This window comes from Corvus hawaiiensis, chromosome 11 (assembly GCF_020740725.1).
Source record: "Corvus hawaiiensis isolate bCorHaw1 chromosome 11, bCorHaw1.pri.cur, whole genome shotgun sequence".
Classification (NCBI taxonomy): domain Eukaryota; kingdom Metazoa; phylum Chordata; class Aves; order Passeriformes; family Corvidae; genus Corvus; species Corvus hawaiiensis.
The window spans coordinates 20081061-20098541 of NC_063223.1; the positions used below are offsets into that span (position 1 = coordinate 20081061).

General features: G+C 50.1%; 1 protein-coding gene across 3 annotated transcripts in view; it reads left to right on the plus strand.

The window, feature by feature from the left end:
• Nucleotides 1-17481, plus strand: part of BSN (bassoon presynaptic cytomatrix protein) — an 88007-nt gene that overhangs the window by 38098 nt on the left and 32428 nt on the right. For all 3 annotated transcript variants that reach the window (XM_048315325.1, XM_048315326.1, XM_048315327.1), the window contains one exon: nucleotides 7100-7906. In XM_048315325.1, coding sequence (XP_048171282.1) covers nucleotides 7100-7906 — 807 coding nt within the window. The remainder of the gene's footprint in view (nucleotides 1-7099; nucleotides 7907-17481) is intronic.

Sequence of the window (17481 nt, forward strand, 5' to 3'; positions counted from 1 at the left end):
CCTAATTGCACATTTTCTCTGGAGCCCTGGGTTCTCCTCAAACTGTGCTTTAGATTTGGACCAGGAAGCTTCAGCCCACGCTGCCTGCATGTTTGCATCCGCCTCCTCTCCACCTGGATGCAGGCGTGAATTCTGGCGATGTCTTGACACGCAGCCTGGCCCCGGGCACACAACAGCTCCCTCACCCTGGGCTGCTCATGGTCCTCCCAAGCCACCTCGGGAGACTCCATCTCCTGGTGTTATCGGTCCCACTCAGCTCGGACTTTGGCTGATACACCACATCACAGCCTCCCTCCCACGGGATGCTTTGCAGGCTCCTCTTTGCATTTGCACCTAGGCTGTGCACTGATCCAGACAACCAGGGCTGCTTTTCCTACCCTCCAGACATGAGCTCCATGGCAAACTGTCCCTGCACTGCTGTAGGAGAACTCAGCAACAGAATCATGGAATGGTTTGGGTTGGAAGGAACCTTCAAGATACCTCATTCCAGCCCCCTGCCATGGGCAGGGACACGTTCCACTAGGTAAGGTTGCTCAAGGCCCCATCCAACCTTTGCCTCAAACACTTCCAGAGAGAGTTTCATTCTGCTATAAAACAAACCAAAACTTCAGAAAAAGGTGTATATTGGTATTTGTCATATGCTCCACCAGCCAGTCTGGGATGGTGCAGGAAACCTGATCCATATGGTACCTTTAGTTTTTTTCATGCATCAGCAGCTCCTCCAGCATTTGCTAAGCTTTCCCTGCTCTCCTGCAGCCATTCCCACCTCCTGCCTTCCCAGCAGTATTCCAGCTCCCCACAACTTGCCATTCCCTCTGTTCTCTAGCTGAGGGCTGCCTTCTAGCACTGCCTCTTCCCTTGGATCAGGATGTTGTTTAAGTGCAGAGTATGTGGCTTTGGCAGATTTCAGTGTGACAATGTAAAACACAAGACGTGCCCCCCGGAGAGCTCCTCGGGAGTGGATCCGAGAGGCATGGATGGAAGGGACGTTTCGCTGACTGGCTGATTTTGTGAGACAGCAGTTCTTCATGTGCAGGCAGAGCTGCTGAGCTGGAGACACTTAAGGACACTCTCAGGCAGGGCACTGGCAGCTCTTGGGAGAGGCCAGGCTGTTGCAGTGTTCCTCCAGGATAAGCCAGTAGCAGCCATGAATGAAACCGTTCTCCATCCAGTCAGTGATCCTGGCGTTGAGCCTCTCCATTAGCCTGATTAACACAGTACCTTCCTTACCTAGTTCCAGCTTGGGTTATTTTTATACTCATGCTGGTGCCTGCAAAAGGCAGAGGGAGCTGTGATGGTGGCCTTGGGGTGCATCTGCTGGGGCGGTGACTTCATCTTGGGGGGCTCTGGGGAAGGGGCCCACTCGGGGCTCTTGGAATTGAAGAACTGCTGCCAGAGGTGCCCTTTCGTGCTCTTCCCAAACATGGTTGGGGTTTTTTTCTTCAGGATTTTCAGTTTTGTAGAATATTAAATACACATGTTTTGGGCTACACAGAAAACCCACATTCCTTTTCTGTTCTGAATTCCCATGAACTTGGCTTCTGGTTTTTCAGCTCGTTGTACATCTTGTCTCATGCCGAATGATGAGTGTGGGTTGTATCTTCTGCTGAACAAAGCTCCTTTTCTCTGGCCTGTCCGAAATGGTCACCTTTGGGTGGGATTGATCATGCTGGACTCAAGATGACTTGGGAGCTGTTCTTCCCAGTCTAAAATAATTGTTTAAAACAGATCAGATGGACTGAGCCCAGTGGCCTCCTCTGACACAGGGGTGTGTAGCTAGCAAGGTTGATGGCTTTGGCTGCAGTGAGGTCTAAATGGGTAGAGCTGGTGAAGAACCATTCCATCTCAAGTCTCCAAAGTCATAATTATGGTAATCTAAATATGGTCTCTCCTTTTTGTATTTATTCTCTTTCTGTAGTACGATAGCATCCTGGGTGACCTCCAGATGGTCCAAAATAACCAACCCTCAGCAAAGACAGAATTACTCTTTATTATAATCCTAAATTTTGGCGTGAAAATCTCTTGGATGTTCAATTATGATGTTTTTCTGCTTACAGTGCTCATTTTAAAGCTTCTACCCACTGCAAAGGCTGAACTCTATACTTGAGGTACTTTTAGAGCTGTATTGTCTTACCTCAGGGGAACAAAACAACCTGCAGAACCAGTGCTCCCTCACATCTCCTGGTAAGAAATCGTGGGGATGGGCTATTTTCACATAGTCTCCTAAAATAGGTGGTGGTAGAATAACTTCAGAAGCCTTATAGACTCAAGCTGTGTCTATCATTTCAGATCCTTTTTATTCATGTGCTTTTCTTGGTGTTTTTCTAGATGGTTTGGAAACCACAGTGCACAGGGATGGATCTTGGTCCCCTTTATGTACTTGCTCTGCAGAGGGTCACAATCTAGCCCACCATGCCTGTAATTTTATATATGTATGTGTGCATATATCCAATTTATAATTCTTATCAGTGTTTAAATATGCCCTGGATAGAGCCAGCACGTGCTGTGGATGTTCTGCTGCAATTTTTTAAAAAGAAAACGCTGATTGGAAAGTTTTCATTCCTAATGGGATTTGCAAATGGTCGGTGCTCACAGGACTGCATTGAGGGGGGAGGCACATCTGGCAGCTGTGACCCAGCAAATGCTGCCTTTTGCTGACCTACTCATGCACTGGGGAATAACAAGATTTGGAAGGGGGTTTTGAGGAATATTCTGGGTGTTGGAGGGGTCTGTAGTGGGAAAGGTAAGGCTGGTGGTCGTGGGCATGTTGGGTACTACGTGTGAAGCTGGGGCAGGTCAGGTATCAGATACAAACATCCCAAATGTCCATACAGATGGGATGGTTCAAGCTATCAAAGCTTGTGAGGTCAGAACAGGCATAAAATATCCTATAGATGAAAGGCCTGCAAGCTTTACCTCCCTGAGTCTTCTGCTGAGCCCAACAGCATGTGTATAATTTGCTTTAATGGTTAGAAACATCTGCTGTTAAAAGTGATGCTTAATATATTTGGCTTCCATTTCCAGTCATTAGTTCTTTTTATGCCTTTTTCTGCCTAATTAACAACCTTTTAGTACCTGATATTGTTTCCACTGAATGTGCTGCTATATCGTAATCAAGTCACTTCTTAATCTTCTCTTTGATAAACGAAAAAGATCAACCTCTTCAATTCTCTCATTTCAGACATTTTCTGCATCCCTAGAATCACTCTTACAGATCCGGTCTATATCTCCCGCGGTGTTTTACTAATCTCCTTAAAATGTCGGTGTGGAACCGTGGATGACTCTGGGAGGAGTCCCTTGGTGCTGGAAGAGGAGGCTGATCCACCTCCTCACTCCTACTTCCAGCTCCAGGCTTCCTGCACAGACTGAGCGCAGGTTTGCCAGGCAGTAGAGACTCATCTTCATCGATATTTAAGATATGGGGGGCTGCAACCAGATGATCTTTAAGGTCCCTTCCAACCAAAACCATTCTGATTCTGTGGTTTTACCGAAATCCATTGTGAGTGGCACTGGCCATAGTGAGATGATGATACCTTGGCAGTGGTGAGTTCTCGTTGCCCCCATCTCAGACAGGTAGCCAGTCTGAAATCCATTTAACATATTCACTATTCATATTCTATAGTGCTTTTTATTTTTGTCAGCATGTCATACATTACTAGGCCAAAACACCTTTTGGACATCAAGGATGTTGCTTCTGTGCATTTTTAATATCAGATGTGCAGAGAATAAAATCAGGTTTGCTTTGTCGTGACCTATTTTTCCTAAAACCATGTTGATGGGTGTGTTTGTGTGTCCTTCAGTTCTCTGCACTGTCTTTCTGCCTTGGACAGATGTCTGGCTCCCTGTCCCCTTCAGGCCCTACCTTTGCATTCTTCAAGCAGAAGACTCTTCCAGCCTCCTAAAATTTCCTCTTAAAAACGAACATCAGCACGCAGCAGTTTTCTTAGTTCTCTTAGAGCTCTTAGATACAAAATTATTCAGTTCTGCCAAATTTAAATATCTTCTGGTGCTGGTAGATGTTGTTGAATGTTCTCGATTACTAATAAGATGGAAATGCTTCATCCTCGTAAGGAGTGTTATCCGGCTTGTTCCCAAATGTTCCAGGACAGTGATTACAGCATGTCCATCATATCTGTCTCGTTAACAGCTCCCCCATATCCAATGATGGACCCCTGTCCTTTCTAGGAAGAGTCTTGCTGTAAATCTTTACTAATCCAACCTCTGAAACTTTTGATTTGGTGAAGAACTGGGCAAACAGGACACAGAAATAGATGGAACTGGATTATTTCATTGACTTGCATCACCATCCTCCAAATGCTTTTCTTCTAGCTTGCAGACTCATCATGCTGGGGGAAGATGCCCAGAAAACAGTAGAGAGAAATAAGGGGAAAGAGTATTAAAAGAATGATTTATCCTACTATTTCTTTATCACCCAGGCTCTTCCCTTCTCCTTTCTCCTTCTTGGGGGGGAAGGATCTTTGGCAAGACAACTCAGCCCTTAGTCTTTGCTATCTTCCCTGCAGCATCCTTTAAGTTGTCTTTGATCTGTGTAACCCACACAGTGTGTCATCGGTTGCATCAGTGGAGGCCAGCCAGGCAATTTGTGATAATCCCAACTCAATTTACATTTCAAATGCTTGCTCTGGGAACTCATGCCTGCAGCTTTCTCCTGCTCCTCAGGACAGATGTTCCTCACCAAGTCACCAAGGGCAATTGGATGCTCCTATTGCACCTAAAACGCCCCCTGGCTTTTTCCTATCTGGGTCGTAGGTTCATTGTGAAAAGTGAGAAAGCTACAATGATCCCATGGTTCTTCAGCCCTGAGCTCAGGGAGATAGATCCTGGTGGGCTTGTCCGTGAGCCATACGCAGCTGCTGTGGCCACAGGACCTGGGCACAGTGCCTCCCTGTGCCCCAGTTTTCCTGGAGGAGCCTTGGCCAAGGGCAAAGTGGGAACTGTGTGGCACAGGGAAGGAGTGGATCTCCTCTTCCCCCAGTTTCCACCTCACTTAGGGTCTTAAAGTGCGGGTAAGGAGATTATGTGGAGAGGGAAGATTTGAATTTCTTGCATCCTGGGAACAAGAACCTTAATAGAAGGGATTGGTTCTCCCTTAATTTGAGCTGATAGGGATGGTGGGCAAAGCTGATGGGATTTTGGTAGACACTCTCTTGAAATAGAATAGTGGGAAGAAATTCCAGGGGGTGTGAAAGCAAAAATAACGCGAGAAATTCTGGATGTCAGAAGAGAGACGGCAAGACCCTAAGAAATTATAAAAACTAAAGTACTATTTTCAGAAACTAAATATAATGTGGCTCCTTTGGAACAGCTTGGAGAAGCGACAATGTAGCGCAAAATTCTGGGGAAAATTGAGGCTGTTTTCCCTCAGCTCCAAGTGAAGAACTCGAGCGGAGGCTGGTGTAGAGAGTGGCGTAGGAGCTCAGCAAGTGCAGGGAGGGCTGGGAAGAGCACAGAGATGACGTGCAGCCAGGCTTGTAAGGGGATGGGAAGAGCTTTGCTGGAGGCAATGCCAAGCCTTGGCACCCAGCAGGTGCAGAGAGGGGAAGGGGCACTGTGGGCAGGTGGAGGTTTGTTCATCCACCCCCCCAAATTTGAATCCATCTTTCCTAGCTGATCTGAATTTCCCCTGTTTTTAAAAGTTTATCGTTTGAAGGCTGACCTTTATGACAACCGTTATGGGGAGGGGACTTGTAAGGAGGGGTTTAGGAGTTATTTGCCTCACCTCTCGAGGACTTGCCATCATGTCCCATCATGAGACTGCGATAACACCCAGCTGCATCTCTGCAGGCAGCTCCTGTGAGCAGAAGAAGGTTGAAATGTGCCTGTTGTGTGGCTGGAGTGTAGGGGGATAAACCCTGTGGCCAGGTTATGAATCACCTGTGCCTCCAACCGTAGGACCAAAAGGCCAAGGAGACCTGGAGCTGTGGGACTGGGCAAGGTAATTAATGTCTCTGCAGTGGGGCTTAAGCTGAGCCTTAGAGGTGATCCGTAACACTGGAATGAAGAGATGGCTTCCGGAATGAAAGGCAGGAAAATCCACACCTCGTGCAGTGGGTGCAGGTCTGTGGGATGTGCAGCCCCCAGAGAGCGCAGGGGCCAGGAGCTGTCGGGTGCTGCCCCTGCCAGGCTCTGCATCTGCTTGTTGCGTGTGCTGCTCTGGTTTTTGGGAATGTTCTGGTCCTTTTTGCCACCTTAGTTGCTTGTCTTGGAGAAGTCTTTTGCAAGCAGACCTGGCTGTCCTGCTGACTGTGCTGTATATTAATACTTATGGAGCTGCTGAGCATCCTGGTGATTTCTCATATGGAAAGGTTTTACTGCCTCTTTAATTAACTTAATTTAGACATTAGTGTGTCACAGGGAACATCTCTCGTGGGGAAAGTCTTTCATTTATCACCACTTAGCCAGAGAACTGTTCTATTTTTCATTTGCATGCAAAAGTTCATTGTGGTGAGAGTGAATATTAACCCTTTGCTCCCCAGCATGCACTTTGCCTTCCTGGAAGTGCAAATGCATTGTGCAAGGAGCAGCACTCTTTGCACTCCTTTATAGCATTCCAGAGCCAAATTTTGAAGTGGAATATCACAACCACTGCACTGATTCCAGAAAATCCATCTCTGCTAGCCCCAGGGAAGCATTGGGCATGGCACAGTGGTGTTTCCTTGTTTGGCCTTGGCTATTTTCTGTGCTATCTCTGGTCACCAGGCAGGAGGGAAAAAAGGACTTTGGGGAGGTGGTGGAGCTATGAGCCCTCGGAAAGGCCCCTCTTCCCCCAGGAGAGGCAGAGCCTCATGGCAAGCAGTTGCTTCACAGCAGAAGCTTTGGAAGCAGACCAAGGCTAATTAAAGCTGGCGTTCTCGCCGGCGTGCTGTGCCGTGGGTACCTGTGACAGATGGGGGCCGCTCGCCCCGACTGTGAGGTGCTGCTAGTGAAGAACATGGTACCAAAATGTTTTTCAGGGGCTGATGGCTGGTTCCTATGGCTATGTGGGGTCTGTCTGCGGGGAGGTAAGGGTGTGCTGGGGCTGCCCAGGCAGCTGTACCTGCCCATCACTCACTGCCCATGTCCTCTCCTTGTCTCACAGGTGAAGGAATGGCTGTGCTTGAACTGCCAGATGCAGCGGGCGCTGGGGATGGACATGACCACCGCTCCTCGCTCCAAGAGCCAGCAGCAGCTGCACTCCCCTTCGCCATCCCCCTCCCAGTCCCCAGCCAAGCACCCGCCACCCCCGGCTGCAGATAAGACCCCACCAGCCCCCCACGCCCTGCCACAAGAGCAACCCAAACCTCAGCCCACAACGCCGCAGAGGGAACCGCACGGCCAAGGACAGCCAAAACCTCAGGAGGCGGCCAGGTCCTCCCCGCAGCATCAGGCCAGGTCCTCCCCGCAGCATCAGCAAGCCAAGCCTTCCCCCTCCGAGCAGAGAAAGACGCCAGGAGATGCTGGGGCGAAGCCTGCTGCCCCGGTCCCCGGGGCTGGAGCACCAGAGCAGCCCCAGGAGGGGCTCACAGGGAAGCTCTTCGGCTTCGGGGCATCCCTCCTGACCCAGGCCAGCACGCTCATGTCTGTCCAGCCAGAGGCCCCTGCTCCGAGCCAGCCATCTCCTGGCAAAGTGCCTCCAAAAATTGTCTTCAGCGATGCCAGCAAAGAGGCTGGTCCCAAAGCCCCAGGGGCACAGGGCCGGGCTGGTGCCGCGCCGGCGGCGAAGCCAGGCAAACCAGAGCAGGGTGTCAAGCCAAAGGAAGTGCCGAAAGCAAGGGTCTCGTGCCCCCTCTGCAAGGCGGAGATCAATGTGGGCTCCAGTGAGCCCCCCAACTACAACACCTGCACAACCTGCCGGCAGCAGGTCTGCAACATGTGTGGCTTCAACCCCACGCCTCACCTCGTGGAGGTAAGGGGGCTGGCGGGGGAGGGGGCAGGCATCTTCTGATCCTGCCAGGGTACGTGCTCTCTTCCTTGCTTAAAATGGAGAAAAGATGGGGTGCTTGCTTTCAGAGGTCTATAAAAAAAGCCTTTAAGAAATTGCTGAAGCCAAGCTCCTCCTGGTGCAGGCCGCAGGGCTGGAGTCCATGGTCTTCTGCCTCTTGGCAAAGTCATGGATTTCATGTGTGTACACTGATTTCATGCTGGTTTCATGCAAGGAGCAGAGCAAGGCATGGATGTTGTTAAGGGCACCCTCAACAGTGCCCACTGCTCCCCAGAGATGTCCAAGGGTGAGGAAATAGGAACAGGTCATGCAAGTGCCAGTCACCAACTAGCATCCTCCTCCTGTTGCTGTGGATGGAAGCCTTGGCCAGACTGGAGATGAGGCTAATGAGGGATGTTCTGCAGCTCCTGCATTCTCGAATGGTGAGGCTTCAAGGAAAATGAAAACAGGGGAAGAAAGTGTCAGGGCCTCAGCAAGAGACACATGGGTGCTGGATAGTGGAATGGGCTGAGCACAGGGTGGATGTGGGGACGCCTGGTGCTGTTTGGATGTGAATTGGGTGTGCATTCTGCAGCCTGCTGAGATGGAGTGCAAGGAGAGGAGAAGGGAGGTTGAGATGGTCTGAAGTTGACCCAATCTTACCTGTTGTAATTGAGAATATCTCTGAATTGTTGTGATGCCCACCCAGATCATCTTCCCAAGCACCAAAAAAGCACTGTAGCCAATTCTAGCCACTTGTGCCTGGAGAGGAGAGTGGTGCAACTGGTTCAGCTGGAGTATCCTCCTACCCCTTCCACCTTAGAAGCTAGGGAGGGGCATCTTCCAGGCCCTTCACCCCCTCCTGTACAAGTGATTTGAGACCCTTACCAGAGGAGGCCCAGGGCTTGCTCCTGGAAGTGAGACACAGAATTGATAACATCAGCACACGGAGAAGTTAATGGGAACTTGAAATGACCAGAAGTAGGATTGCTAATCTTGGCTCCATTCCATGGCAGATAATTACATTTTATGTCCCTAGCTCCTCCCTGCAGTTTCAATTACATCCAGTAATTTTCTGTTCTTCCTGAAGCTGCTGCTGCTGCCACCGCTCATGGTCACGTTGGCGGTGGAGGAGACGCTCTCCCACAGTTCGTGTGGAGGTGCAAACCCCCCAGATGGCCATCTCCATGTACACTATGCTGTTTTCAATGCCAGTGCTCTGCTTCTGCTGTTGCTCCCACCACTGAGTCCTCCCTACCCCGAGGGCTTGGGTGAGGAAAGCTGTCCAAGTGTTTGTTCTTCGGGTAGGGCTGAACCCTGTGTTGGCATGCCCTTGGGCAGCAATGTGTTCCCAGGCTTCAGAAAACTCATGGATTGGTGAAAAGGCTTTAACGGGCTCACTGGCACCCAGCTGCTAATTAATTAATTAGAGAATTAATTTGGGGCTGGGTTGTGGCCAGTGATGTGGCGATCTCTGCATGTACCAGGGAAAGGTGAGCTCTCCTCAGCACTTGTCTCTAGGGTCACTAGCTGACACCTGGGATTAAATTTCAGATTTTGAAGGCTGGACTCTGCCTGTGTTCCCTCAGCTCTTGAGCAAATGCCTTCAGACACCCTTGGCAAACCCACCCTGGCATGTATGCCCCTCTTAGTGCTTCTTGCTGCAGCTCATCCCTGCAATACCTACGAGCCTTCACACAGAGTGAAGACCCACAGCAAGGTCTTATCCAGGCATTGTGCTGTCATGGGTTTTGTTTCCCTTTTCAGTGAACCTTTATGCAGCTCAGCATGGTTGGGTTGGTTTATGGGATTTATTTTTGTAAGAGTTGAGGAAGAAATGCAACACTTGTGCTGTGAATGTTTTTTACAAAGACTTTCTGAAGAAAGGAAAACATTGCAAGGTCTGTTAACGTGGTTGGACTTTAGGTTTGCTTGATCTTCTGGGAAAATTGCTCTGTGGTCTGATCTCTTTTTTCCTGCAGCTCACATGGGCTTGTCCCAAGCCCTGAGATTCATGCAAATACCATAACTCACTCTTTGAAGTAGTGAGGCTTGGTCCATTAATTGCTTGATGAATTAGGACCTCGGCTATAAGCTGCCCTTGGAAGTTGTGTGAAAGCTAATAAGGGATTTGATCCCGAGTCTGGTAAGTGCAGAGGAGCACAAACTGTGGGTGAGATGGGCAGCACCCTCTGTACACCCTCCTGGAGCCTGGACAAGGCTTCACCCTGTCTCCAAAAAGCATCAGTCACAGGGAGGGAGAAGGCATGGCCCACAGTAGCCTGGTTTTTGGAGGAAGGATGGAGTTCTGCAGGAAAATAGTGCTAAAACCATGCATTTCCTGCAAATAAAGTTGTATTGTCACTTCCAGAAAGCAAGGAAGGCTGTTGCCCCTATTTGGAACCCCCTAAAATTTCTGATTTCCCTGAAAAGATGTGTTATTATACCCATGGTATTTTCATTCCCATCCCACTCCTGATCTAAAGATGGAGTCGGAGGCTCTGTGTCCCTGCCGTCCCCTCCCACCCTCTGCAGCTGCCTGGGGAGGTATCCAAGGAGCTGCCTCCTCCCCAGCACTCTGTTCAGCCAAGTGCACTCAAACCTACCAAAAGAGAAGAAAATACTAAAAGTGCTGTTTTTCTGTGGACTCGCTGGCTGAGCTATGTAGGTGCTGAGCCACCCAAAGGAAAGGGTAACTTGTGCTTCCCTCATTGTCCTTGCACCTCTCTAGACTGATGCTTATGCAGGTGAAGGATGCTCCAAGAGTATCCCGCTCATGAGAAGCTGGGTAGTGCCTCTGAGCCCAGAGTTTCCACAAGATCTGCCAGCAAGGCTGACTTTCCTCTGGCCTTGGGTCTTGGTGGGCATGATCAGAAGGTGCAGGTGAGGACTGGAAGCCTCGGGCATGTGAAGAGTTTAGGGACAAGGGTGGCGTTTTGGCAGTACATCCCAGGAGAAGTGTGTGGACTGTGGTGGCCCATGGCTCTGGAAGCTGTGAGTTACCAGCAGAGGAAGCCCAAAGTGTGCCTGACTTCCACTTCCTCTGCTTGCTTGCCATGATACACATTACCCAGCTTTAAATAAGTTGTTTATGTGAAATACCAGGAGTACAGGTGCCTGGAGCTTCCTCCCACCTCATCACACCTCCTCCAGGAGCTGGATCCCAGGAGCAGTACTGAGATGTTCTCAAGCCAGAGCTGACACTTTGGGACCCTCCCAAATTCCCTACAGCCTCAGCCTGATGCCCTGCAGGAAGGGAAGAGGTTTCTGTGGCAGGAAGACCAAGTGCTGGGTCATTTTGCTGGGAACTTAGGAACCTATCACTCCTGTTTATGGCAGAGTCTGCTGAGGGAACAAGTGATCTGGCAAGAGCTGGCTTGCAGTGTGATTGCCCTGTGCTTGCATGATGTTCTCCCAGTAACCCTGGTTGACCCCAATTGACTCCAGGGGTTTTGCATTAAGGAACAAATGAACTATGCATGTTGTGTTACTAAATAAACATGGCAGGATGCCCCTTTGCCTAATTAACCAGCCTGAAACAGGAGCGGTGACAAATTCCATTGCAGAACACTGCTGATTCCCAGGTGCCAGGCTGTGACCTCCAATGGGCACCTGACCCTCAGGAGGGTCCTCTTACTGGTTTGTGGTACTCTCCATACCCCATCAAGATCCTAAAACTGCTTCTTTTCCCCTGATTTCCCCACACATTGTAAAAAACATCCTTTTTTTAATAACACTCGTGTTGTCATGGGTGGTGCTGCTGCATTGCCCTGTCTGGTGGCACCAGTTAATGCTGTTGGGTTCTTTGTTACATCCAATATATGCATATATAATATAGTATATGCCTATCATGTGATGGTGAGGCACTGGAACAGGTTTCCCAGAGAAGCTGTGGACTCCCCATTCCTGGAAGTGCTCAAGGCCGGGTTGGATAGGGCTTTGAGTAATCTGGTCCAGGGAATGGTGTCCCTGCCCAGGGCAGGGGGATGGAATGAGATGAGCTTTAAGGTGCCTTTGAATCCAAACCATTCTGTGATTATCCTGGATGTGATATCACAAGATGCAGGAGCAGCGTTTGCTTGAGCCCTTTATGGGACACGTTCCCCTTCTGCTGCTCCCCTTGTACCTGCAGGTACAAATCAGCCTGTTCAGATGGATTTCTTGCAAAGAGCTTGTGAATCACTGTATCAAATCCATCTGGAAAGCGCTGGACCTCTCTTTTCATCACGATCCAAGAGCTCCCGCTGGATAAAATTGGTCCCTGGGCAGAACAGTTCCACAGGGTGGGATGCTGCACTGCTCAGGTTTGAGATGCTGATGCTGAGGATGGGGCTGACCTGCCCTACTTGCAGAAGCAGCCATGGCAGCTCCCGTGCTCGGCTGCAGGGAGGAATGCCTGGGAAAAGGGACTTCAGCAAGATAAAGAAAGCTCCCGGAGATCAGCCTTTGTGCAGAACAGGGTGTCACTGGCAGCAGCCGGAGGATGGGTTAGAGAAGGAGAGCTGAGAAAAGGTTTTGTGCCAAAATTATTTTGGTGTCAGCACATAGGTTTCAGAGAAGAGCTAAAAAGAGAGCAGGGAGGAGCATCGGGCTCCTGCCTCACCTGCCCTCGCTTCGGGGGGGCCGGCAGCAACGAGCCTGTGTTCAACTCCCGGTGTGCCGTGCCTCCCTGCCCCCTTCCCGAGGGTCCCTGCTCTCACTGGGAATGTAATTAGCTCCTAGCCAAAGAGGATTAGCGGGGTTAAGAGAGCCTCCAGCTCAGCACTGTCCTGGGATGGAAATCTCAGCCCTGGTCTGGCGTCTGGGGCCATTCCCCCCTCCTTCCAGGCAGAAAAGCAGGATATATGTGCCTTACGAAGAACCTGCCTCCTGCCCTCTGGAGCACAGGTGTCTGTGCTGGGGATCCAGCAACTCTCCATCTCGGGGAGCCCTATGTCCTTCCTCCATGGGATGATCAGAAATGCTTCCCAAAGAGCCGCCTGCCTGCATGGGGTGACAGAGAGGGTGGGTGACAAACAGGGACAGGGGCTTAAAGTTTTCAGGCATCACTTCGCCATAGGAATCCAGGTCCTGTTATTGTCCTGTTGTTCCTACCAGGCTCAAAGGGCAGCAGGGACATGCTCTGCAGTTCCTGATGGAGCAGGGAGCAGCTGCTGTCAGTCACCCTTTTGAGGCTGTTTTCCCTGAAGTCGGGTGTCCTGCAGTGACAGCTTGGCAGTGTCCCTGGAGCTCTGATGGGCACTAGGATGGCCTAGTCCCCTTTCCAGGGACAAGAGGAAGAGCAAAGTGCCGATCTTGAATAGTGGGCAAGGGGTTGGACCCTGGAGTTTTCTGCAAGAGAAACAGGTAGCTAGAGATACAGGCAACTGAGTGCAGCAATTGCTGGGTTTCTCCTAGATTTTTGTGCAGAAATCATGATTTTAAACAATACCCCAGCCCTGAGGGTATGAATATTTGGGTCAGTCACATAAACTTAAGTCAAACTGAGAACTCTGCCTAGTAGGGCAGAGAGGAAGGCAGTTTCGCTGCCGTGAGCCCTCAAATCCTGTTAAGGGCTGGTAATTAACAGGTTGCTGTGACTCAGGAGTTTTCTGTGCAGCTGAACCTGCTGTAATTAAGCTGGTTCCTGCTACTGGGCTGCACTGGGCTCCCCAACAGCTCCTCCTGCAGACACGGGGCTGGAGTGGGGCTGGGGTCATTGTAACCTCACAGACAAGTCTGAATTAAGAGTGGGGTCCCACCTGATGAGTGATGCGCAGCATCTGTGGGTGGTCCACTCATGCAATCCATGTTCTGATGGATTTTTTGCAGAACCCCATTAGATGTTAGCACTGTGTCTGCTGCTGGCTCTTGTCATCTGCTGGTTGTGTTTTTGAAGCTTCTGGGAGTGCTCCACACACTGGAGTTTGCCTCGCTGAGCCTGCTCCCAGCTTCTGGCCACTTTAAAATTATCTTAAGAACTGCTGTTCCTTTCTTTAATCAGTAAAAAAGCCCAGAGCTTCAGGTTCCTTTCTTCTTTTAGCTGCAATTATATTATTAAGGGACAAATGTCAGCTGTATGTGGACCCTGCTGATGGATACTTTGGAAGCAACTGCTGCCCACACTGCAGATTGTTTTCAATGGCTCATAAAATCAAGTTATATTTTCAAAGAGGTGACAGTGGCTGAGCAAAGTAGGGGATTTCTGCCTTCTAAATGAAGATATATTTGAAGTGAATGATGCTTCCCCAATCCCAGGCTGGTTTTCCAGAGCACATTTGCTGTTCCCTAGGACTTGGAGCCGCTGCTCGTTGTATTGCTGTGCTCCTGGGCTAGCAAGCTGCTAGGGCCAGCAGTGCCAAGGTGTCTCCAGAACTGTCTTGCTGGGAAACGAGTGGATATGTCAGGATCAAAGCCTGAGTGCTCACCATGGCTCAGGAAGTCAAAAGATTTGGGCTTACAACAGGGAGCCCTTTGGCTTTGGGGAGGTCAATATTGCTTCTGGGCCAGCTCGTGGTGCAGGAGGTGAGGTGGGCAGCAGGACAGACGTGATACCTGAGTCTCCACTGCAGATGTCCTTCTCAATAGCCTGTAACAGCTCTTGGAGCCACCACCTCGCTGCGGGTTCTGCTTTAATTGATGGTGAAACTTCATCCGTGTGGTATTGATCATGGTGTTTCCTAGAAAGTGGCAAGGAAAAATTTGGGGAAATGCTTTTTGCCCATATAAGATGAATAGGTCTTCATGGCAGCTCTTCTCCCCTGCTAAGCTTTGACAGCTTTTTCCACCAAATGCTTTTTTTGATAGGTGTTGCAGATCTGCTTCTCAGGGGTGATGGTATTCTGTCCATGAAACTTCCATGGCACAGACTCATCCTTTAGAAAGTCACTCAAGCCATCCTTGAGTAGACAGACAGGGACCGTGACCTTGCAGTAGGGACACAGATACAGATGTACAGGGCCATCACTGCAAGGGCATTGGCTATTTTCACCAGTTGGGTGCCATGAATATTAAAATTCACCAACATGGGAAGGGCTGGAGTAACTTTCCATCACCCGACTGAGGTTTCACAGTTTGGAACAGCTCCGGGAAAGGCTGAGAGAAGATCAATAACTGCCCTAATGCACCTTGTTAGGGACTTTCTTGACCTTGAGAAGCTTTGAAAAGAGTTACTGTTGTGCACATGAAAGGTTGAAGGCAGCAAAAATAGGCAAAGTGGAAGCACAGAAAGGAAGCAGGACAAGCTAAAGCTGTCGTAGTGTTTTATAGACATCAGAAAGGGTTTCATATATATATGTACTGAAGAGCAAAAAAAAACCCAGTTCGTTCACAAAATTCAGGTCACCTGGTTCTAGCACAGGGTTTCTGCCTTTGCTGTTCAAGTCAGACCCAGCAGCCATGCTGATGGGGCAGCCCTGGAGCTCTGTGCCCCGAGGAGCCCTGTGCCTCTCTGCTGCTCTGGGCTGTATTGCCGATGTCCACTGCAACCAGACATGTCCAGAGATGTCCTCTTAGCTCCTCAGATGAGCCCCCCTCACAGGGAGCTGGTGCAGACCTCAGTGGACACCTTGCTCAGGCACACAGCTGGTGTGGGGGAAAGTGAGGGAGTTCCTGTGTCCTCCTCCTAAAGCTGTGCCAGCTGCAGCGAAGGGCAGGAGATGATGGAAGAAGGCAGGTGAGAAGGAGGGCGATGGTACAGAGGAGGCATGGAGCTCTCAGGGGAATGGGGACAGCCTAGACACTCCTTCCTGCTCCTGCTGTGTCTTGCATTGAACAATGAGTGTCTGAAGAAGCTCAGAATCAGTCCTCAGTGCAGGGACTGGCACCCAATATCAGCAGGTTGTTGCCATCTCTACCCTGGGAGAGAAAGTGCTTGGATCAGAGGGGTCTGGATCACACTTGGATCATGTTGGTGATGGTCAGCTTTATGAGATGGCTCCTTGGTGTCTGGTAGGACTGGCAGCACTGACCCCTGAGTCCAGGCTGCTTGGTGGAGTGTGTGGGCTCCTGTGTCCTAGACCTCTCCCTTGCCCACAGCAGGAGCTGCTGGTGGAAGTGGTGGTAGACACCGCTCTTAAAAAGGCAAAAGGTCTGTGTGGGGGGTTGGATTGGAGGGAACCTTTGGAGCAGTGTGCTCTGAGGAGCACTGTGGGGACTGGTCCCTGAGCAGGTACCAGCAACAGATGACAAGGCTGGTGGGACCACCTAAATCAGAGTCTTGGTCTGAAGCTGTGATGGGCAGGCAGAGAAACAGCTCTTTTAGTGGGAGATGGTGAGAGGATTTGGCTGTTCAGTTCCTATTTCCACCCCTGGGAGCAGGCACAGCTTATCCTGATGTGCTCACAGACCATTATACAACCTGGATCTTTCTTCTTTCTATTTTTTTTAATAACATGCCATGTTAGTGCTTTATTTGGGAACATGTTGGGACACTTAATCGAGCGTTTAATTGGCTTTGTAACAGTGGATTTCTGAGTGGGCTGAGGAGGAGGCAGCTTTAGGACTGGGCTGCAGTGGAGATGCTCGATTTTCCAGCTGCGATGGGAGCATCTCAGACTGAGTTTGCTGGTGTTGATCCACCTTCCGAAGCACCATCGTTTTTCCTATTGAGCCCAGTGGCATTTTGCAGTTGTATCCTAAAGACTTTAGGACCTGTAAAGGTCTGTGGAACAAAATGAGTGAGGAGAGGAGCTGCCAACGGTGAAGCGTGTGGGCATGCTGGGAAAGAATCCAGCGGGAATGCTGATGGTGGGATGTGATTGTTGGGGATGGATTTTGCTAGCTTGGGCCAGGCTCTTGTGTTGATTCCCTTCTTGCCACATCCACACTGTGCTGATGAAGTCCATGGGCAGGACAAGCTCACGTGGGCAGTGACATTGGTGCTGTGCTGCTGAAGGAAGCCCAAGCCTTTATCACAGTGTGTGCTATTGAAGGCCGTGTCCCTCTGCAAGGATCAGCAGGACCTGAAATACAGTTTGTGGTATCTATCTACAGCTCAACCAATGCAGGGATTCACCCTGGTTTAATAGTGTTCCCCATACCGTGTAGTTCAGGATTCAGCCCTTGCTGTGTGCTGGGATGCCCTGTTTCCTGGCTATGCATGTGCTGGGGTGAGCCATGCGAGGTGAGGACTAAGATGCCATCTCCCACGGAGTACACTGGGTGTTGGAGAAAACACTGCTGGAAGAAATTACATTTATTTCTATGGAAAGAAATGGTATTATTGGTGTGGTTAAAAATTACTGCTCGGGAGGTGGGCAGCTGGGTGTTCCTGTTCTTCCTCCATTAAATCATAGGATCACGGAAGGGTTTGGGTGGGAAGGGATCTTAAAGCCCATCTGGTTCCAATCCCCCTACCATGGGCAGGGATGATCAGGTTGCTGGTGGGGCTTTGCTGGAGGGACACAAGCCTGTCCCATCAGGTGGCACTGCCAGAAGATGTGGGATGGGGAGCTGGATCCTCACCATCATCCCTCTCCTCCAGTCTTCCTGCTTTGCAGTGTAAACTCTGCTCTCCCGTGAAACAAAACCTTCCTCCGTGGTGGAGAGGGAGGCCTTGTATAATTAATGCTGCCAGAGGA